The sequence below is a fragment of the Elephantulus edwardii genome, unplaced genomic scaffold, assembly GCF_000299155.1.
Source record: "Elephantulus edwardii isolate Elephantulus edwardi_28Jun2011 unplaced genomic scaffold, EleEdw1.0 scaffold00049, whole genome shotgun sequence".
Classification (NCBI taxonomy): Eukaryota; Metazoa; Chordata; class Mammalia; order Macroscelidea; family Macroscelididae; genus Elephantulus; species Elephantulus edwardii.
In genome coordinates, this window is record NW_006399799.1 from 17129543 (window position 1) to 17152170 (window position 22628).

The 22628-nt window shown below is 44.3% G+C and overlaps 1 protein-coding gene across 1 annotated transcript; it reads right to left on the bottom strand.

Moving 5' to 3' along the window:
• Window positions 1–16613: 16613 nt before the first annotated feature.
• On the bottom strand, window positions 16614–22000 carry LOC102876707 (chromosome unknown open reading frame, human C1orf210). The gene is made up of 3 exons (XM_006886619.1): window positions 21918–22000; window positions 17083–17186; window positions 16614–16936 (listed from the first exon to the last, which is right to left on the bottom strand). Exons 1-3 carry the CDS (start codon window positions 21998–22000, stop codon window positions 16614–16616), a joined length of 510 nt encoding a protein of 169 aa, XP_006886681.1.
• Window positions 22001–22628: the final 628 nt, after the last annotated feature.

The following is a 22628-nucleotide window of genomic DNA, read 5'->3' on the forward strand; positions in this document are numbered from 1 at the left end:
TATTCTCTCTAACTGGTTCTCTTCAGATGACTCAGAAGCCACAGCTTCCTACCCCACCTTTAAAACCAGATCATCGTGGGTCTGTGTGGTCACTGCACAAGTTAGTCCAGTCCTGGGCTTCTGGCATGGGAGGGTTTGAAACCTTGGGATGTAAGAGTCACTTCCTGCTTGGAGTCAGTACCAGAGGGGGCCTCCCATCTGGAGTGCTGATACTTCCTGGGTAGCAACGGTAAAGGCTCATTTGGAAGAAATGCCCACAAGCAATTATTTCATCACTTCCTGCTTTGCAAGGTGCAGGTCGCATAAAGTCCCATGAAGAATACCAAGAGAGGCAGCAAATTGTGTGTGTGTGTGTGTGTGTGTAATTAGGGAGTTCTGATGGCCTAGTGGTAAGAAGCTGTGCTGTAATCACAATGGCACATGGTTCAAATGCCCCGGCTGATCCACAGAAGAAAGACGGGCAATCTCCCTTATAATTTATAGCCTCTGAAAATCCACTGGAGGATCAGCTGTGGGTTGGTTCTGACTTGATGGTACTCAACAACAACGTGTGTGTGTGTGTGTGTGTGTGTGTGTGTATAGATAGATAGAGGCCTCTGGGGCCTAGTGGCAAGAAGCTGCTCTGCAATCCCGAAGGCACGTGGTTTGAGGCCACCAGCAGCTCCTCTGGAGAAGAATGGGCGATCTCCTCCCATGTGGTTAACTGCCTCTGAAAACCCACCAGAGGGTCAGCAATGGGTCAGTTCCAACTTGATGGTACACAACAACAACAACAACTATATATATATATATATATATAGTTGTTGTTATGTGTGGTCGATTTGCCTGTGACTCCTAGCGACCCTATGTACAACAGCCATAAACCCTTCTCTATCCTGTGCCATTCTTCTCCCCCGCTTTTTATAATTTTAATGAAAGTTTACAGAGACTTTGGATTTCCATTCATTCATTGCTGCACACTTTCTTCCTTGCCCACCCCTCCCCACCCCACCCAGGTCACTTTTCTCTTTGAAAAGTAAAAAAATTCTTTCATTGTTATACAATCCACTCCACTGTGCAACTTTCATTCTGGACTCTGTTGTTGTTATGTGCCGTCGAGTCGTTTGCGACTTATAGCGACCCTATGCACAACAGCCCTAAACCCTGCTCTATCCTGCGCCAACAGCACCGCCTCTGACACACCCATCCCGATTACCCCAGTCACCGAATCAATCCATCTCATAGAAGGTCTTCCCCTCCTGCGCTGTCCCTCCACCCTCCCAAGCATGATGTCCCTCTCCAAGGACCTGTCCCTCCTGGCAACATGTCCAAAGTATGTCAGACGAAGCCCCAGAATCCTTGCCTCCCAGGAGTAGCTTGGTTTAATCCTCTCCAAGATGAATCTGTTTGTTTTCCTGGCAGTCCATGGTATATACATTACCCTTCTCCGGCACCACAGCTCAAAAGCATCCACTCTCCTTCTGTCCTCCCTAGTCTTTGTCCAACTCTCTGATGCATAACAAGCGATTGCAAATACCATGGCCTATATCAGGCGTACCTTAGTCTCCAGAGAGACACTGTTGCGCCTGAGGTCCCTAACAGCAGACTTTCCCATTGCGATATGCTTTTTGATTTCCTGACTGCTGGTGCCAAGAGTGTTGACTGTGGAGCCGAGCAAACTGAAGCTGTGAACAATCTCAATCTCTTCGCCATCCATCCTGACACTGCCAATTGGTCCAGTGGTGAGAATCTTTGTCTTCTTGACATTGAGCCTCAGTCCATACTGAAGGCTGCAATCCTTGACCCTAGTCATGACAATAATACCTGTGCCAACCTTATTGTCTGACAAACCTACCCCCATTACCCCAGTCACTGAATCAATCCATCTCATCGAGGGTCTTTTTTTCATGCTGTCCCTCCACCCTCCCAAGCATGATGTTCTTTTCCAATGACTGGTCTCTCCTTACAACATGTCCAAAGTATGTCAAACAAAGCTTCCGAATTCTATGTCAATGTAAGGAAGCTCTGGTGGCCTAGTGGCAAGGAGCTGTGCTGAAATCCCAAATGCATACAATTCAAGGCCACCAGCTGCTCCACAGCAGAAGAATGGGCAATCTCCTGCTGTGCAATTAACTAATTAATCTCTCGTGCTGTGCCTCTGAAAACCTGCCAGAGGGCCAGCTATGGGTTAGTTCCTAATCCATGCTACACAACAACAACATGTGTGTGGTTATAGGCCATTGAGTCAACTATGACTCATAGCGACGCTATGTACAACAGCTCTGAAGCCTGCCCTGTCCTGACCTAGTCTTACTGATTCTGACACCTACCCCCATTGCCCCAGTTACTGTATCAGTCCATCACATCTAGGGTCTTCTCCTCCTGCACTGACGCTTCACCCTTCCAAGGATGATGTTCTCCAAGGACTGGTCCCTCCTTGCAACATGTCCAAAGTATGTCAGACAAAGCTTCAGAATCCTAGCCTGCAAGGAGACACTTGATTTTACCCTTTCCAAGACAATTGATTTCTTGGTGGTCCATGCTATATTCAGGACTCTTCTCCAGCACCACAACTCAAAAGCGTCTATTCTTCTGTCATTTTTAGTTGTTTTCCAGCTCTCTGATGCATAGCAAGTAATTGCGAAGACCATGGCCTGAATCAGGTGCACTTTACTCTCTAGACTGGTATCATTGCTTCTCAGTACTCCGGAGAGGTCCCTGACAGCAGATTTTCCCAGTGCAATTTGTCTCTTGACTGTTGTTGCCAAGAGTGTTGATTGTGGAGCCGAGCAAGCTGTAATTATTAACAATCTCAATCTCTTCTCCATCCATCATGGTGCTGCTACTGGCCCAGTGGTGAGAATCTTTGTCTTCTTGATGTTAAGCTTTAATGTGTGTGTGTGTGTATATATTTTTTCCCCTCGAGTGTTTATGTGTGTGTGTGTATTTTCCCTCGAGTGTTTGTGTGTGTGTGTATGTGTGTGTGTGTGTATATATATATATATATTCCAAATGTGTGTGTGTGTGTACTGCATATATGCAAGATAATGAATGGCTATATGTGTGTGAATGAGTGTGTGTGTGTATATATATATAAGCTCCAGTGGCCTAGTGGTAAGAAGCTGTGCTACAATCTTGAATGCATGAGGTTTGAATCCACTAACTGCTTCACAGAAAAAGGATGGGCAATCTCCTCCAGTTCAATTAACTGTCTCGGGAAACCCACTGGAGGGTCAGTTATGGGTTGGTTCTAACTCGACAATAAACAACAGGACGTGTGTGTGTGTGTGTGTGTGTGTCCTAAGAGATATTAAAACATGAGACTACAGAAGCACTGACAAGCTCGAAGTCTAGCGAAGAAAATGCCAAGTTCCTGAATGAAAGGAAGGACATTGTCAACTGTAGCTGCCTTGAAGGTCTTCTGACAGACACACACACATAGCAGAGAGAGAGTGGGCGAAGAGAAGGTATATTCAAGAACACCTAGTACAATAGAAACCTCTCCCCTGAGTATTTCACAGACACCTTATACTCTGCATATTCAAAATTTATTCCCCCTTCTTTTCTATCTTGAAAGAGCTCCTTTGTCTTATCTGACACCCAAGCACCCAGACTAAAATCCTCAGAGCTAAGACTCTTGCCTTCTCTGTCTCCTCACCTTATGCCCAACAATAAAATTAACAATCCCTGATTTCTCTCATAAAAATGTGTTGCCCACTGCCTAGACAGGACCTTCGATTTTATTACCTGGGCAATGCCCTTACTATTCTACTTTTGCTCCTATTTCCTCTTAATTCACATATACCCCACCCCTCCCACACGCATACAGCCAGTATCATCATCCTGATATGCAAACCTACCTTAAAATCTTATTGTGGCTTCCCATCTCTGCAAGGATAAAGTCAAGATTCCCTAACATGGTTTGGTCTCTCTCCCCATAAGGCACCATGAGTCAGGCACGTACAACTAACTCTCCATGTTCTCTAGTTTCTCTCAGCCTTTATATGCACTGATCTCTTGGCTTTCTTGGTCTTCAAAAACCAGTTCACTGGGGAACCACAGTGCTGGGAAGTTTCTCTTCCCCTAAAGTTAGTGAGATGGCCCTTCTTTACACTCACTGTTCCCTTGGTTATAGCAACAACAACAACCCACTGCTGTCACGTCAATTAAGACCCAGGTAGTTCATTCGTGTTTCCAAGGCTGTAAAGTAATTCTTACCAGGAGTACATTGTCCTTTTTTGGAGGGGGAGCCACTGGTAGATTTGAACTACAGGAGACCTGTGGATGCATCTACCTGTTTGCCTTCACTGCACTTGCCCTCATGCAGTAAGAAGTTGTTAGAGAAATTTGCACAGTAAGGGACCCTCATGTTCTTCCAAATTCTTCATTACCACTCTCAACCAAGTCTACTACACTGTGTCAGTCATGCTCTGTATTCCAGGTCAGCTCTCTTTTCTGCTCCCATGTTGTAGTTGTTGTTGTCAGATGCCATCAAGTACGCCATGACTCATGGCAACACTATGAACAACTAATCTGAACACTGCCTTTTCTTATGGCTTCCTTGTCATCTCTGAAAGACTTGAGCCCATGGCTGCAGGCACTGTATCAATCTATCTTGTTGAGGATCTTCTTCTCTTTTGCTGATCCTCTTCAACTTTCCAAGTGTGCTATTATTTTCCAAGGATTGGTATCTTCTAACAGCATGTCCAAAGTTATTGTTATGTGCTATTGAGTCTCCTGTGACTCATAGTGACCCTATTGTACAACAGCTCTGAGGCCTGTCCAACCCTAAAACCAGTCTCACTGACTCTGACACACCTACCCCCCATTGCCCCAGTTACTGTATCAGCACATCTCATGCAAGGTCGTCCACCTTTGTGAGCATGATGTTCTTTTCCAAGGACTGGTCCCCCCTGGCCACATGCCCAAAGTATGTGAGACAGAGCTTCAAAATTCTAGCCTCCCAGGAGAAACTTGGTTTCACCCTCTCCAAGACAGACCTATTTGTTTTCTTGGTGGTCCATGTATGTAAGACAAAATGTCACCATCCTTGCCTCTAAGGAACACCCTACTTACACTTTCTCCAAGACATATTTGTTTGTTCTTTTGGCAGTCCAAGAAATATTCAGTACTCTTCTCAAAAGCCACAGTTCAAAAGTATCACCACTGGGTCAAGGTAACATCATGATGTTGTTGTTGTTATGTGCCATCAAGTCACTTAGCGACCCTACATACAACAGCCCTGAAACCTGCTCTATCCCGTGCCAACTTTACTGTCTCCAACACACCTACCCTCATTACCCCAGTCACTGTATCAAATCCATCTCATCGATGGTCTCTCTTTCTTTCTCTGTTCCTCCATTGTTTAAAGCATAATGTCTGTCTCCAAGGTCTGGTCCCTCTTTGCAACATGCCCAAAGTATGTCAGATGAAGTTTCAGAATCCTGGCATCCAAGGAGCAGGCTGGCTTCACCCTCTCCAGGATGAACCTGTTTGTTCTCCTGGAAGTCCATGGTATGTTCATCACTTCTCCAGCACTACAGCTCAGAGGCATCAATTCTCTTTCTATCATCCCTGGGCATTGTACAGCTGTCTGTTGCATAGTAAACAATTGAGAAGACTATGGCCTGGATCAGGTGCACCTTAGTCTCCAGACTGACATCATTGCCCTTCATTACTATGGAGAGGTCCTTGACAGCCAACTTTCCCAATGCAATTTATCTCTTGATTTCCTGGCTGCTGGCACCAAGAGTGTCGATTGTGGAACCAAGCAAACTAAAGCTGTTAACAATCTCAATATTTTCACCATCTATCATGAAGCCCAGTGCTGAGATTCTTTGTTTTTTTGATGTTAAGCTTCAGTCCATATTGAAGGCTGTAGACCTTGATCTTCTGCAGCAAGCGCTTCAGGTCCTCCTCAGTTTTAGCAAGTAGGGTTGTGTCATCTGCATAAGTCAGGTTGTTGATGAATCTTCCTCCAATCCTGATACCACATTACCAGCGTCCCAGATAATCTGTTCTGCATATAGATTGAAAAGGTATGGAGATAGGACACATCCCTGGTGTAAACCCTTACCGATTTTAAACCATGAAGTGTCTCATTGTTCTGTTCTGACGACTGCCTCCTGGTCCAAGTATAGGTTTCGCATAAGCACAATCAAGTGTTCTGGGATTCCCATTCTTCTCAGAGTCAGCCACAGTTTGTTATGATCCATACAGTCAAATGCCTTTGCATAGTCAATGAAACCCAGATAGACATTCCTCTGGTACTTTCTGCTTTCAACCAAGATCCATCTGACATTAGCTCTAAGATCCCTAGAATCACGGCCTCTTCTAAACCCAGCCTGCACATCTGGAAGTTCTCTGTTGACATGCTGCTCCAGTCGTTTGGAGAAAAGATTGAAATTGGCAACTATTTCATCTTAATTGATCCACAATCAGCATCCTTAGAACCAGCATCAAGAAATTAAGACATATTGCACTGGGGAAAATCTACTGCCAAAGACCGCTCCAAAGTGCTAAAAAATTAGTGGTGTTAGTTTAAAGACTAAGGTGCATCTGATCTTGCTTCCATAGTGACCCCCAAGTTTCCACCACTCCCCTCACCACCCACCATCTTCAGGTGACTTAGCTTCCCACTTCAGGCAGAAAATGAGCATCACTGTTCATTCACCTTGCTCCCAAAAAAATCTCTCCTTCTTCCCTCCTGTTTTTCAAAAGACCTTGTCGGTCCAACTGAGGAATTTGAACTTTGTCCTAAAGAGATTGAAGACCTTGGGAAGATTTTGATAAGAGATTTTTGAGGTTGCAGTGTGGAGCTGAGCATAGGACTTTCAAAAATCCAATCCCATTCTGACTTACAGTAATCCCATAGGGCACAATAGAACTATCCAATGGAATTTGCAAGGCTGCAGATCTTTATGGATGTAGACTGCCCATCTTTTTCTACAGAGTAGCTAGTGGGTTCTAACCATTGGCTTTCCAGTTAGCCATCAAGCACTTGACCATCTTTGGTTTCCACTTTCTGTAGGAGAAAAAGAATAAGGGGAAGTGGCCAAATAGCCTAGACATGTAATCCTAGTTGGCCCTGATTTAAAGAAGTGGGTGACCATGCTGGAGTGGTCAGAAAAAAAGGAAGAGCATAAAGAAAGGTCCAGAGACAAGAAGCATTTGTCCTATTCAAGGAATCACATTGTATATGGTGTATTAGCCAGAAAGAAAGAAGTAAGAGAGGCTGCAGATGCTGGGACGCCAGAGGCTTCTTAATGGGGAAAAGGGGGAGATTCTAAGGCCAAGAGGAAGTCAGTGGGGAATTTTAAGTGGAGGAATGACCTGTCCAGAACTGTTTTAGGAGGATTCCACTGCCTGCTATAAATAATAATTGGAACAGGGAATAACACAGGCTGGCAAACCAGTTTGGAGATTCAGATGTGAAATGGTGAAGATTTAGGTTAAGAGTGGCTATTAGAAAAATGTGAAAGATAGATGCCAAATAGATGAGATAGATCTTCATGACTAATTGGAGAAGCTTTTTAAAATGGAGAGATGTGATTAATTCAACATTAACAAAAAGGTTGAAAATATGACAGAGACTCTTCTACCTCCTTCAAGAAAATTGGTGGAATATGGATTATGATTATATTTGTAATTCTCTGCTTATTATTGGCATGTTCATGTTGTTAAGCCTTTGTGTCTATGAGCATGGTATGTTCTTCTGTTTATGTGGGTCTCTAGTGTCTTACAATAGTGTTGTGTGGTTTTCTTTGTATAAATCTTGTGTCTCTGGTTAAGTTTATTCCTAAGTGTTTTATTATTGGGTCATTATTGTAAATGATATTGTGTTCTTTATTCCTTTTCCAGAGCTTCTTCGTTGGCCTACAGGAAACGACTTTATTTTTGTTTTTAATTCTATACTCTGCCACTTTGCTGAATCTTTTCATTAGTATCAATGATTTTTCTTGTTGAGTCTCTGATTTTATTACTTATAATTAGGAATCATTTTGCTTCCTCCTTACCAAATTAGATACCTTTTGTTTCCCTTCCTTGCTGTCTTTCCCTGGTGGTCTCCTACCATGTGATTTAAAATCTCAGAAGAAACCATTTCTTGTCGGTTTTCAAATTTGTTTTGAAAGTTTATGTCATTCCTCATAATATTCTGCTCTTCTATTTATCTCTGTTAGTTCTGTTGTGACATGTCCACTTCATTTCTTATTTGTGTTATTTGCATATTCTTTCTTTTCTTTGTTATCTTTGCTAGTGCTTTGCTGATTTCTAAAATATTTTTTAGGAACTAACTTCTACCTTTGTTTATTCATTCTATTGTTTTTTTAAAATTTCTGTTCCAAACTGTGTTTCCTTTCTCCTGGATATTGTAGACTTTTTTTTCTTTTTTCTCTTTCATTTTCTTGGAGTCATTGGGTTAGGGCATTGATGTTGGTTCTTTTTCATTTTTTATATGTATATTCATTGCTCTAAATGGACCTCTGAGGATTGCTCTTACTGTGGGTCAAAGATTTATGTGGATTTTCATTTGCCTTCAGATTTTTTTTTTATTTCATGTTTTACTTCTTCTATTACCCAGTAGTTTTTAAAAGCAGGTGTTAGAGCTGTTGTATATAGGGTCACTATGAGATGCAGCAACTCAATGGCACATAAGAAAAACAAAACCAGGACTATTCATTTTCCACATATTTGATTTCCCTCACTTCCATCCTCAATTTTCCTCTACGGATTTTAACTTTACAGTATTATGATCAAAGAAGATGCTTTATGATATTTAGATTTTTTTCAATTCATTAAGGTTTTTCTTGTGGCCTCACATATGGTCTATTCTGGCAAATGATCTATGTGCACTGGAAAAGAATATATACTGTATTTTCTTTTTTTTTTTTTTATACTGTATTTTCTTGAGTAAAGAATTTTGTGTATGTCTTTAAGGTCAAGGGAGATATTTTGTATATCTAATTGTGTCCTTCATCAAAAGTGATGTGTTGAAGCCTACTACTGTTATTTTGGAGTTGTCTATTTCTTTTTTCAATGTTGTTAATGTTTGCTTTATGTATTAAGGGTTCCTTCTCTGAATGTGTAGACATTTATTATGTCTTGGTACCAGCAGCTAGGAAATTAAAAGATGAATTGCATTGGGAAAGTCTGCCATCAGAGACCTCTCCAAAGTACTGAAGAGCAACAATGTCAGTCTGGAAACTAAGGTGTGCATGATTCAGGCCCTAGTCCTTACAATTACTTGCTATGCATCAGAAATCTGGACAATGACTAGGGATGATAGAAAGAGAATTGATGCCTTTGAGCTTCGGTGCTGAAGAAGAGTATTGAATATAACATGGACTGCTAGGAAAACAACGAGGTTCATCTTGGAGAAAGTGAGACCAGGCTGCTCCTTGGAGGCAAAGATCTGAAGCTTCATCTGATATGCTTTGGACATATTTAAGGAGGGACCAGTCTTGGAGAGGGGTGGAGGGACAGCACAAAAGAGGAAGACCCTCAAAGAGATGGATTGATTCAGTGACTGGGATAATAAGGGTGGGTGTGTCAGAGACAATAAGATTGGCACAGCTAGAGCAAGGTTTAGGGCTGTTGTACATAAGGTCACTATGAGTCTATGATGCCCTTCCATGTCCCTCATGATGGCTTTTTATTTTATCTGGAATCATATTGCCATTCTTGTTCTTTTTAGGTTGCAAATACTTTGGTTTTTTTCCATCTTCTGATTTATTTATTGTTTTTTTACCTTTTTGCCTAAGATGCATCTCTTGAAGGCAATATATTGATGAGTTCTGTTTTCTTATCCATTTTCCTATTGTCTTGACATTTAATCAATTTACGCTCAATGTCGTTAATAAGTATGAATTTTCTTCTATCATTCTTTTCTATTTTTATTGTTGTTGTGTGGCATTGAGTCAGAACTGACTCATAGCTGACCCTCCAGCAGATTTTCAGGGACAGTTGAAAGGGGATTGCGCATCCTTCTCCCATGGAGGAGCTGGTGGATTTGAATCAAGTGTCTTTGAGACTACAGTACAGCTCCTTACCACTAGGTCACCAAATCTTTATTATTATTATTACTATTAATTATTTATTATTATTACTATTTTGTAGTGTTGATGATTTCTTTGTTCTAGATAGCATTCTGGGTTGAGTTCTTTTTGTTAATGCCTTCATTGTCATTTTGTGTTTACTACATACTATGATTTTCTTCTTTTTAAGATTTAAGTTAAAAGGTTTAATAACTTTAATGCACACCCATGATTATTGTTGCTTTGTTCACAATAGCAAAGAGTTGGAAACAACCCAAGTGCCCATCACCAAACGAATGAACAGAGAAGTTGTGGTATATTCACACAAAGGAATACTCTACAGCACTGAAAAACAATGAACTCATGAAATATGCAAAATGAGTGAGCATGCAGGACATTATGCAGAGTGAAATATCTCAGCAACAAAAAGACAAATACTGCATAGTGCCACTGTTATAGAATAGGACTGATATGGGGGTTAGGGGGAAACTAAGAGGGGATAAATAATGTACACAGCATTGAAATGGATGAGGGAGAGAACTGTATAAAAGGAATACATGATTAGGTATTATCGGCATGACAAGAGTACAGAATAAGAGCTGCATAGTAAAAGTGGTCTGGGAGAGGTGCTGTATAATAATGAAAGAACATTTTTTCCAAAGAAGAAATTAAACTTGGGGGTTGTTGTTTTGTTGTTATGTGCCGTCGAGTCGCTTGCGACTCATAGCCACCCTATGTACAACAGCCCTAAACTCCGCTCTGGCCTGTGCCAATCGTACTGTCTCTGACACACCCATCCCAATTATCCCAGTCACTGAATCAATCCACCTCATAGAGGGCCTTCCTCCCCTGCGCTGTCCCTCCACCCTCCCAAGCATGACGTCCCTCTCTAAGGGCTGGTCTTTCCTCACAACATGTCCAAAGTATGTTAGATGGAGCCTCAGAATCCTTGCCTCCAAGGAGCCACCCGGTTTAACCCTTTCCAGGACAAATCTGTTTGTTTTCTTAGCAGTCCATGGTATTCTCAATACTCTTCTCCAGCACCACAGCTCAAAGGCATCAATTCTCCTTCTATCCTCCTTGGTCATTGTCCAACTCTCTGATGCATAACAAGTGATTGTGAAGACCATGGCCTATATCAGACGCATCTTAGTCTCCAAAGAGACACCACTGCTCTTCAGCACTTTGGAGAGGTCCCTAACAGCAGACTTTCCCATGGCAATGCGCCTTTTAATTTCCTGGCTGCTGGTGCCAAGACTGTTGACTGTGGAGCCAAACAAACTAAAGCTGTGAACAATCTCAATCTCTTGGGGGGGGGGGGGAATGTGCAATAATGAATGAATGAAAATCCAAGATTTTTATAAACTTTCATTAAAATCTAAAAAAAGGTTTTATAACTTTATACATGGTTAAAGTTTATTTTTATCTTCCTTAGTCCTCTCCAAATTATTAAAGAGTAAGGATGTCAATTTGAGGACTAAGGTGTGTCTGATTAAGGCCATGGTCTTTCCAGTCACTTGCTATACATCTGAGAGCTGGGACATGAATAGGGATGACAGAAGAAGAATTGATGGTTTTGAGTTGTGGTATTGGAGAAGAGCACTGAACATCCCATGGACTGCCAAAAGAACAAACAAATATGTCTTGGAGATGGTGCAGCCAGAATGCTCTTTAGAGTCAAAGATGATAAGGCTTTTCCTCACACTTTGGGCATCTTGCTAGGAGAGGCTATTCCTTGGAGAGGTACATGACTCTAGGAAAAGTAGAGGGCTGGTGAAATAGAGGAAGATCCATGACCCGATGGATTAATTCGGTGACTGTTGCAATGGGTTCTGATGCTTCCAGAGGTGTGAGGATGGTACAGGATAGGACAGAGTTCAGATCTGTTGTTCGTAGGGTTACTATGGTTCATACTTGACTCGACAGCAACCTAACAACAACAACAAGTGTCAGTGCTGGGCTCTAGTGTATCAAGAGGTGTGAGGTTGGAACAGGATAGGACAGGGTTCAGATCTGTTGTTCATAAGGTTGCTATGGGTCATACTTGATTTGACAACACCTAACAACAAGTCCTGGTAGCATGACATGTTAGACTGCTAACCAAAATGTTGGTGGTTCAAATCTACCAGTCACTCTGTGAGAGAAAGATGAGCAGTCTCCTCTCATAAAGATTTACAGCCTTACAAATCAAGTGGAAGGTCACCATGAGTCAGAATTGACTGAAGTGCACCTGATGCAAGCCACGGTCTTTTTAATTACTTAGTAGGCATGCGAAAGTTGGACAATGACTAGGGACAGCAGAAGAAGGATCGATGCCTTTGAGCTGTAGTGCTGGAGACGAGTACTTGAAATATCTCTTGGACTGCCAAAAGAACAAATACATCTTGAGAAAGTGCAAGTAGAGTGATCCTTAAAGGCAAGGATGACAAAACTTCATCTCTCCTATGTTCAGTATGAAGTTAGGAGGTGCCATTTCTTGGAAAAGGACATCATGTTTGGGTAAGAGAGGAAAACCTCCAACAAGATGGATTGATGCAGTAACTGTAACAATGGCTCAAGCATATCAGTAATGATGAGAATGGCTCGAGATAGGGCAGAGTTCAGATTCATTGTTCATAGCCTCATTATGAGTCGCAGTCAACTAGACAGCAAATAACACCATCAACAATGATGGTCCCATCTCACTTGAGATATCAGTGCCCTGGGGACACTCAGATCTCACTCAAGAAGCCTTTTAGATCACCATGGAACCAGCATATGCACTCATACTCGACCTGTGCAAGAACAGGAGCTACTTCTTGACTGTGCTCTAGAATTCCAGGATCTGTGAACTCTACCCTCCATGCTCGGAGCCTCCACCCTGAAATTTATAGACCCCAATTCTACAAATTGGAAGTAGAGTGGAAGTAATTTCCCAGAAAGAGTGAGAATGAGTCCAATGATCAAGAGGTTCATTCTCTTAGTTTTTTTGAGCATTATTAGTCCTTTTTAAGGGTGAAATGGAGCTGGGAGCTACCAAGGGTAGTCTACAGAGACTATAGCTGGTATTTGCAGAGCACTTCCTGCGTTCTAATTTACACAGATAATTTAAGTCTTCAAACAATCATATGGATCGGTTCCAACTTGACAGTACACAACAAAGACTCGATGGATTCAGACTCGATGGTATACAACAACAACAACAGCAATCATATGAAGAAAATACAAGTTTTACTACATTTTACTGAGAAGAAGCTCAAGCACCAGAGGGTTAAGTAACTTGCCCAAGATCATAAAGCTTAAAAGTAGCAGAACTGGAATTTGAATCCAGGCAGCCAGTGTTTTCAAGTCATGCTGCTTCTCTGCTGTATGATTTGTATAAACCCGTCTTTGGTCTCCATACAAGGCCAAAGGAAGCAACAGTGTGAGTCAGCTGGGAAGCTGGGCTGTCCTCCAGTCAGGTCAGGAGGGGGGAGTTCCAAGGACAGAGTAGATGGTGGCAGCTGCTACTGGAGGAGGACTAAGAATTAAGGAGGGGTATAGAATTGGGGGTATGTACAAGCCTAGGCCTAAGACCTGAAGCCAGTAGAAGGCAAAACAGAAAAAGATATGGCTAAGACAAACACCCATGATTCTTTGAGCCTGTGAATTCAGGTCATTCTCTCTCCTTGGGCCTGTGGCCAGACATACTGGGCAGAATGGGAACAGGCTACCTCCCAGGACAGGGTCCAAGGTTCTCAAGACATCAGAGTCCTCTTTAGCCAGGCTTGCTGCCTAACAGCCAAATCTGAGATGCAGCCCCATCTTGCAGACCCTTGTCATATGCTGGGTTTAGGAAAAGTGGGTGCTAATCTGGTATCAGGCCCTTCTCTTCCTGAGTCCCTTGGAGACTCTGGCACAAGTCCCAGTGAATATATAAAACCAAGAACAACTGAGCTTCTTCCCTGCACAGGCAGATGGTCAGGGTGGACCCCTCCATATGGGGGATTAGGGGAACATGAGGGCAAGAGACAGGCCTACGTAAGTTTAAACAACCATTCCCATGGAAGCCAGAATGAGCTCTCTGGACCATAGAGCTGTTACTCAAGGTCCTGCTCCAGAAGCATCACTGCAGCATATAAAGGTCTACTGACAGATGACATACATGTTGTTGTTGTTGTTATGTGCCATCGAGTCGCCTGCGACTCATAGCGACCCTATGTACAACAGCCCTAAACTCCGCTCTGTCCTGTGCCAATCGCACTGTCTCTGACACTCCCATCCCAATTATCCCAGTCACTGAATCAATCCACCTCATAGAGGGCCTTCCTCTCCTGCGCCGTCCCTCCACCCTCCCAAGCATGATGTCCCTCTCTAAGGACCGGTCTCTCCTCACAACATGTCCAAAGTAAGTTAGACGGAGCCTCAGAATCCTTGCCTCCAAGGAGCCACCCGGTTTAACCCTCTCCAGGACAAAACTGTATCATGACATACATAAGTCAGAAAATCTATTCCAGGTCTCAGGCTCCAGCCTGGAAGGCAAGAATTCTACCACTGAACCATCACTGCCCACCCTGCCCCCTACACATCATTGGACTTTATCTGTTCGTTTTGCCATGCCTTAGTCAAGTCTTACCTCCTGTCTCTGGGAACTAGACTCCAACTTCAGTCTCTCCCAGTCCAGCCCATATCTGCATATCAGCCAAAATGATCACATCACTCCATTGCCCAAAAATGTTCACACATGAGGCTCAGTTGCCCTCAGGATGAAGTATATCCACTACCTGTTGGCAGCCAAGGTCCTAATGACCTGGCCCTCTCTTCAGCCACATGGGTTCCCATGGGAACCCCTCAGACCCTGCACTCCAGTCCAAACTAACCTCCCACCTTTTTCTCAGGGGCCCACATCAATCATCTTCTCATGTTCCTTCCTTCTCTGCTAACTCTCTCCCCAAAGGCAAACATTGAGGTGGACACATTGAAAGTAGCCATCTCCCTCACATGGACTTCCTCCTCTCTAGGAATAAGTTGGAATAAGCAGGTGGATTCCCAAAAGCCACATGTGTGGTCCAGGAGCCTACCCTGCGATCATGACTGACTGATTATACTGGAGCCAAATCAGGCCAATCAAGTCCTCTGTCCTGAGTACTTAGAACTGGGAATCATATTAATGCCCAGAAACCACTGAGCTCTAGAGGTGCAATGCCTGACCTTGGGCTCTGGTTACCACTTTCTGTCTGCCCTCTCAAGTCAGCTCTTCCATTGATTCCACCCAGAAGCCACAATTACTTCCCTAGATGGAAGAGACAGGAATTAAAGTTTTTCTGCTGGAAATCAAGAAAACTTTAACTCATCTCTTCCATCTCCAAACCACACGGCTTGACCCTGTCTCACCAGCAGCAACTATTACCTCATCCTTCTCCTCCTCTTGGTCATAGATTCTTGATAAAATCTTCCACATTCAAACTCTCTTACTCAAGTTTCATTAATTCACTCTTCAACCACAGTAATTCAACAAATATTTATTTGGCATCCACCTTGTGCAAGAATCTGAGGCTACAGAATAAGACTTGGCTCCTGACCTCAGAAAGCTCACAGTATAGCAATAAGGCTAGACAAAGAAAGTGGTGAGTGCAAATCATAATGAAGATTAATACAGGACACAGCAGGGGCAGTGGCTGAGAAATGGATGGGGTGCTGGAGCAGCTGGACGGAGAGGGACTGAGAATGTAGGAAAGAGCGGCGTACAGAAGGTCTCCCAGCTACAAGCACTGCACAAGGTTTGCACAAAGTTTCAGTTCAGGAAAATAAACAACTTTTTGTTTTTATTAAAAATTAAAATGAGGTTATTGATTCTTCTGAGAAACATAATATAGTACAACCATTTAAATCACCTACTTTATTGGCTCAGAGAGTTCTGATACCCTAGTGGTAAGGAGTCATGCTGCCAAACCAAAGGCAGGAGGTCCAAATCCACCAGCTGCTCCGAGGGAGACAGATGAGTAAGCTCCCTCCCATGCTATTTATTGCCTCTGAAAACCTGCTGAAGAGTCAGCTATGAGTCAGTTCTGACTCAACAGCAATTAGTGACCTTTATTTTATAGGAAAACATTCAATAAGAAACCTGGCAGTGGTTTTTAACTGCTAAAATACTACCAGCTGGGTACATCTGAAATACAAGCAGGTAAGCCAGTCCCATGGGCTTTCATGAGGTCCAGGATTTTTCATCACTGTCAGAGGATTTAGCAGCAGATGAGAGCTGTCTGAGGAAGGGAACAGGATGAGCAAAGTCATGACGAAAATGAGCCTGGGGAGGGCAGTGGAACATTTGGTTAAGCCAGGAATACAAGAAAGAAAGCCTAGAGGCTGACAGAGGTCTCATCACAAAGGGCCTATTTCTATACTTAAGCCCTTTTCGGGCTTTATCCTGAGAACAGCAGGGAGTCATTGAGGGTAACTGAGCAGGAGAGGATCAACATCACTGCAGCGGCCTGCATGGTTGGGCAGGTGTAAGGAGGGACAGTGTCCTTCCTTGCTCTCCCCTTAAACCTGAGCCACTACTGTCCCTGAGGCACAGAGTGCCTATGGAGCACCCGCTATCCTTAAACTGTCAGATGTGGGGAGAAGGGGTCAAAAGGGGGCTCAGAGGGAGAAGTGATCCCTGCCACCTTCTGGGCCCAGCCCACCAACCCCAGGCTGAATGTAATTATCCTCAATGAAGCCATCGTCATCCTCATCTTCACCGATCTCTGGGCAGTTCCTCTTCCTTGACTCTGGCAGTGGATGGTGCTGGTAGCTGGCATGGTATTGGCGGCAGAGGTGGCATTTGGCAGCAAGTGCAATGAGGAGAGAGAGGACCACAGCCCCTAACACAACTCCCACCAGCACCGGCCATGCCCGAGTCCCAGTGCCCAGTCCAGGGGACGTGACTGCTGCTGTGGGGAACTCCGAGGGCCCCTCAGTAGCTGCAGAGAAACAGAGTTTATTGTGGGTGGTGTCCCAGATAGTGTTCCCTGGGGAAATCAAGAGATGTAGGGACAGGACACTCCTCTGACCCCAGAATCTAAAGGGACACTACGCCCTCCTTGCCCACCCTCCCGCTAGCACTTACTTTGGTTTGGCGTACTCATGGAGGGGTGAGCCTTGGCCTTTGCTAGAAACAGTTGTGTCTCCAGGAAGATCTCCAGATGGCAAGCAGTCCCAGGGCAGAGAGTCCTAGAAAAATTCACAGATATGTGGGAGTCTCAGGCACCCCAGGTTACACTCTCACCTGAGCAGCATTACACAAACTTGCAACACTGGACAACCTGGCCATGACCAGTCATCTGAAGTAGAAAAACAAACTGAGCACATGGAAATCAAGTGTTCACAAGGGAACTGTGTGGGGTCCAGCTCCGGGAACTGTTTAAAACAAACAAACAAACAAAACCCTGCAACACTCACCAAACTATGTGATACAGGTATAAACATTATCTCGCCTTTTTCCATGAGGTTCAGAGTAGTGGTCTCCACCATCATTTCACTTCTCTGAGCCTCGTCTATAAAGTGGAGGTAATGTTTATACCTGTTTGCAGGCCTTTGTGAACATTGTGCTTGAAGTGTGTTTTGTTTTTTATTTAAGCATGTTAATGAGCTGGACCTCCCACAGTTTCCTTCTAAAGCAGAGATGATGGTGATGGTGCAGGACAAGGCAATCTTCCAACCTGTTGTTCATAGGGTCGCTATGAGTCATTGTCAACTAGACGATGTCTGACAATAACAGAGAAGTGAAGGGATATAACCCAGGTCACAGGATGTGAACCAAATTCCCTATGCCAGAACCCAGTCTACTCGGTAGGCTGAAGATGGGAGCAGAAGGCAGAGAAGGTCCTGGCTGCCAAAGGTGGGAGGACTCCAGTGGCTTGCAGGAAGAAGCAGACACGACTGGGAAGCCATCACCACCCTACCTCTACCTTTAGTTAGCCTTCATCAAACCCTTTGTCCACTCACCTCTACCCATAGGGGGCTACATTCTGAGCCCTGCAGGAGGCTCTGGTCAGAGAGTACCTGGATGAGGATCACATAGGGCCAAGAGGAATACCTGAATCAAGGAACTATCTAAAGGAGGTTCATCTAGGCTTGGATGTACCTGGAAGAGTATCTGAACCAGGAAAATCTGGGCAGGAACACTTGAGATTGGTGAGTCCCTAAGGGAAGACTACCTAGATTAAGGTGGTACGTGAAGGAGGAGCAGCTAGTGCTGCAGAGTATCTGAAGATGTTGTTGCACATTGTTTAAGAAGTGGAGGCCACTCCTGCTTCTAAACCTGTTTTACAACTGGGAGCTCCACCAAACACTGTCCACACTGGGAAACCATTATGGCATTTGACACCCAATAATGGCATAAGGTTCAGCATCACAGCAAACCCAGATTACCTCAGTACAACAAACTGACAAAGAGTGATGTGCAAAGCAGAAGAATGTTCCTCCAAAATATAACAACACTAGTCTCAGTAGTAGTTAAATGTCGTCAAGTTGAATATGACTCATAGTGACCCTATGAACAAAAGATCTGAACTCTGTTGTATAATTAACATCATTTCTCTATATTCATAGAGTTTCCAGAAGCGTTCGGTTTAGGAAGTGAATACCACTCCTGCTTCCAAACCTGAATCAATCTGGAAGCTCCTCCAAACACTGACCATGACAGGGTAACCATTATGGTATTTAACAGAACTCTGGCAGAGTGTTCAGCATCACAGCAACTCCAAGTTACTTCAGTACAGCAAACAGACAAACGACTGCTGTACCACTTAAAGAATGTTCATCCCAACATTAATAGATTCCTTAACATTTTATTAATATTATCTTAATAAAAACAGAATTTTAAAGATGCACCCAACAAATGCTGTTGACTATGATAAATCAAGTAGACCTCGCCCTTGGGTCATTGTTGGCTAATTTGGGCAAAAGTCCAGCCAGCTGATACCTGCTTGTGGAGGGAAAAAAATCAATAACACAAATCCAAACTTTCCTTACGTGACAGGCACCTGAATCAGAGGAGCACCTGGAGGAGGAGCATCCAAGTCAGGCAAGACCTCCCTAGACTGAGGGTCCTCTGTCGTTGTTCCTTAATACCCATCGTCAATTCCTCTCTCACTCCTTATCTCCAACTTGCCACTAAGCTCCATCAGTCTTCACTGTAAATACCCACCACCACTGAGTCAAGCTCAACTCACAGAGTCCCTTCACTGGGTTTCTGAGGCTACACATCTTGATGGGGAGAGACTGCCCATCTTTGTCTTTCGGAACTGCTAAAGGATTTTGAGCTGCCAAATTTCTGGGTTAGCAGCCCAACACTCAACACACTACACCACCATGGCACCTTGGGGATATATATCCCCCTCCTTTCCATTTTAATTTCACTTGAGTTTTACCATGTCAAAGACATAGTGAAATTTTTTTCCTGTAGATTAGTACATAGCACAATTAAACCCATATATATATTACTTATTGGGTAACCCACCCCTGAACTTTTACCTCAAAATCTGAATTCATCTCTTAGGAGGGCCTCTCCCCACCTCTAGACCATTCCCCAGAACGACAGAATCAAATCTGGGATTTATCACTTCCCCTTCTCAAATAAATTCCCTCAAACTCTACCACTCCCCCAGGGCTCGGTGCAGGTTCCTCTGCACATCCTTCAAGGTCTCACAATTTAGGTTTGGAAATAACTTGGGACCTTAGACAGTTGTATTGCTAACCCAAAGTTGGCACTCTCTCTATGAGTTCAAATCTGCTAGTCTGAAGGAGAAAGATAGGCAAACTCCTCCCTTGAGATTTACAGCCTCTGAGGGCCTGCTGGAGGGTCAGCTATGAGTCAGTTCTGACTCCTCTTCAATGTCCTGACTTAGGTCAAAGGGCTCTCAGGTCAAACTTATCTTTCTCTTCTCCACAGTTCCCTTGCACCTGATCTAGACATTCTTCTCTCAGATGCCCACTTTCTTGTTTTCCCACTATTCTCTTCTCAGTTCGCTAGTGGTAAGGAGATGTACTGCCCACCCAAGAACACATGGTTTGAATCCACCAGCTGCTCTGCAGGAGAAAGATGGACAATCTCCTCCTATGCAATTTGTTGTTATTGTTGTTGTTATGTGCTATTGAGTCGCCTGAAATTCATAGCAATCCTATGTACAATGGCTCTGAAGCCTGCCCTGTTCTGAGCCAGTCTCACTGACTCTGACACACCTATCCCCATTGCCCCAGTTACTGTATCAATCCATCTTATCTGGGGTCTTCCTCTCTGGCGCTGTCCTTCCACCCTTCCAAGCATGATGTCCTTCTCCAAGGACCGGTCCTTCCTGGCCATGTGCCCAAAGTATGTGAGACAGAGCTCCAAGGAGAAACTTGGTTTCACCCTCTCCAAGCCAGATCTATGATCTATTTATTTTCTTGGAAGCCCATGGTATGTTCAAGACTCTTCTCCAGCACCACAACTTGAAGGTATCTATTCTTATTCTGTCATCCATAGTCACTGTCCAGCTCTCTGGCGCATAGCAAGTAATTGTCAAGACCATGACCTGGATCAGGCACTGTGTAATTTACTGCTTCTGAAAACTCACTGAAGGGTTAGTTTATGAGTTCGTTCTGACTTGATGGTACCTAAAGACAATGATTCTTCAAAGACAAATCAGGCACTTAGAGGCCTGTGAAGTTCTCGCCCTACACTGCCTTGTTGTTGTTATGTGCTGTCAAGTCGACTACAACTCATAGTGATTCTATGCACAATAGCTCTGAACCCTGCTCTCTCCTGAGCCAAACTCACTTTCTCTGACACACCTACCCTCATAACCCCAGTTATTGCATCAATCCTTCTCATCCGGGGTCTTCCTCTGCAGCACTGTCCCTAAATCCTTTCAAGCTTGATATCCTTCTCCAAAGACAAATTCCTTCTGGCTACCTGCCCAAAGTATGTGAGTTGGAGTCTCAAAATCCTTGCCTCCAAGGAGCAGCTTTGTTTCGCCCTGCCTGGGACAGACCTGATAGTTCTCTTGGCAGTCCATGGTATGTCCAGTACTCCAGCACCTCAACTCAAAAGTATCAATTCTTCTTCTGTCATATTTAGTCATTGTCCAGCTATCTGATGTATAGCAAGTAATTGTGAAGATCATGGCCTGGATCAGGCACACCTTAGTCTCCAGACTGACATCCTTGCTCTTCAGCACTCTGGAGAGGTCCCTGATACCTGATTTTCCTAATGCAATTCTCTGCCCTGACCAGCCAAAAAGCATCCAGAATTGATCACTTATTAGATGGGCAGCATCCTGAGGGCAAGGGCTGGGCTGCATGGTCTATTGACCAAAGCTTGGCACTCAGCCGTTCAGTGCAAGCTTTTAAGGTGAACAGGAGAATGAAAGAGCATGAGTTGGTTTATTGGTGGAGAAATAGAACTTCATTTATACACTAGCGAGCATTCCACCCTATACGTATTCCACCCCTACTGGGCCTTATTCTGGTCCTCAGAAATTAAGAATCTGTTAAACTGAAATAAACTGAATTAAAATCTACGATTTTATTTACGCCCCTTTCCTGCCTGAGCTCTTTTCCCTCCCAAGGAGACACACACTCCTCAAAGGGCACATAAACATTGCCCTGAACGCACTCTCCTCAGTGACCTGCCCATCCCCCTGCCCCTGTCACCTCACTCCTTTGGTCACACTTTCCTCTGCAAACATACACACCCACATTTTCAGTCACATGCACCGCCACCCTGATTGTAGCTTCCGTCCTGCTCCTAGGACCCCCCTAAAGGTCTGCGTAGAGTCTGAGTGTCCCCACCCCAGTGCCCCAATCAACTCCCCCTTGGCTTCCCACCTGCAGGGACTGTGCACGTCCGCGAAGGCAGCTTCCGGCTTGGGCGGGCAGAACCTGGGCAGGTAGGCGGGCCAGAGCCTCCGCTCTACTCACCTGGGAGTCAGCAGGCGGGGCTGGCTGCAGGTGAGGGCAAAGGGCTGAGCAGTAGGCAGCGCCTCCAGCAGGAAGCACCTCATTTTATTTCTACCCTGCTTTCACCGATAACTTTATGCGAGCGGGCGTCACCCCTCCCCAGCGCTAGTGGGTGGGTGGGTGCAGCTGGGACTCAGAGGGGTCCATCTGGGCGCTAGAAGGTGCAGACACCTCTAAGGGCAACTGCTTTGGCTGGCGGCTTTGATAAGCAAATACATTTCCGGGGTGATAGGTACAAAGTCCAGAGCAGAAGAGGGAGTTTTGCAGACCTGCGAATGCGGTGGGCCAGAACCGCAGGGGGAGGGGGGGCATTCCTCTCAGACAAGGCTAATTGCCTTATAGCGCAGAACAGAACTGCCTCGTTAGGATGTCTGATCTTTATGAAATTAAATTGTGGCATCTTCTGAACAGCCAATGAGTTCAAAGGACTAATCTTCTGGTGAGCTGGTTAACCACTGAGCTACCAGGACTAGGGATCGGAGGGGGGTGTGTGTGCTTAGGACGCTACACCATTGTGTCTAACCCTGTATGTATTACCTAAATAAGAGATTCAGGATCTCAAGATGCCATGTCCCTGCCAAAGCCAAGCTTCATCTTCATCCTCAGCGTTTCTCAAATCCCTTCTCCTTACGCTTAGTCCAGGGCATGATGCCTGCTTGTCCTTCAAGACTC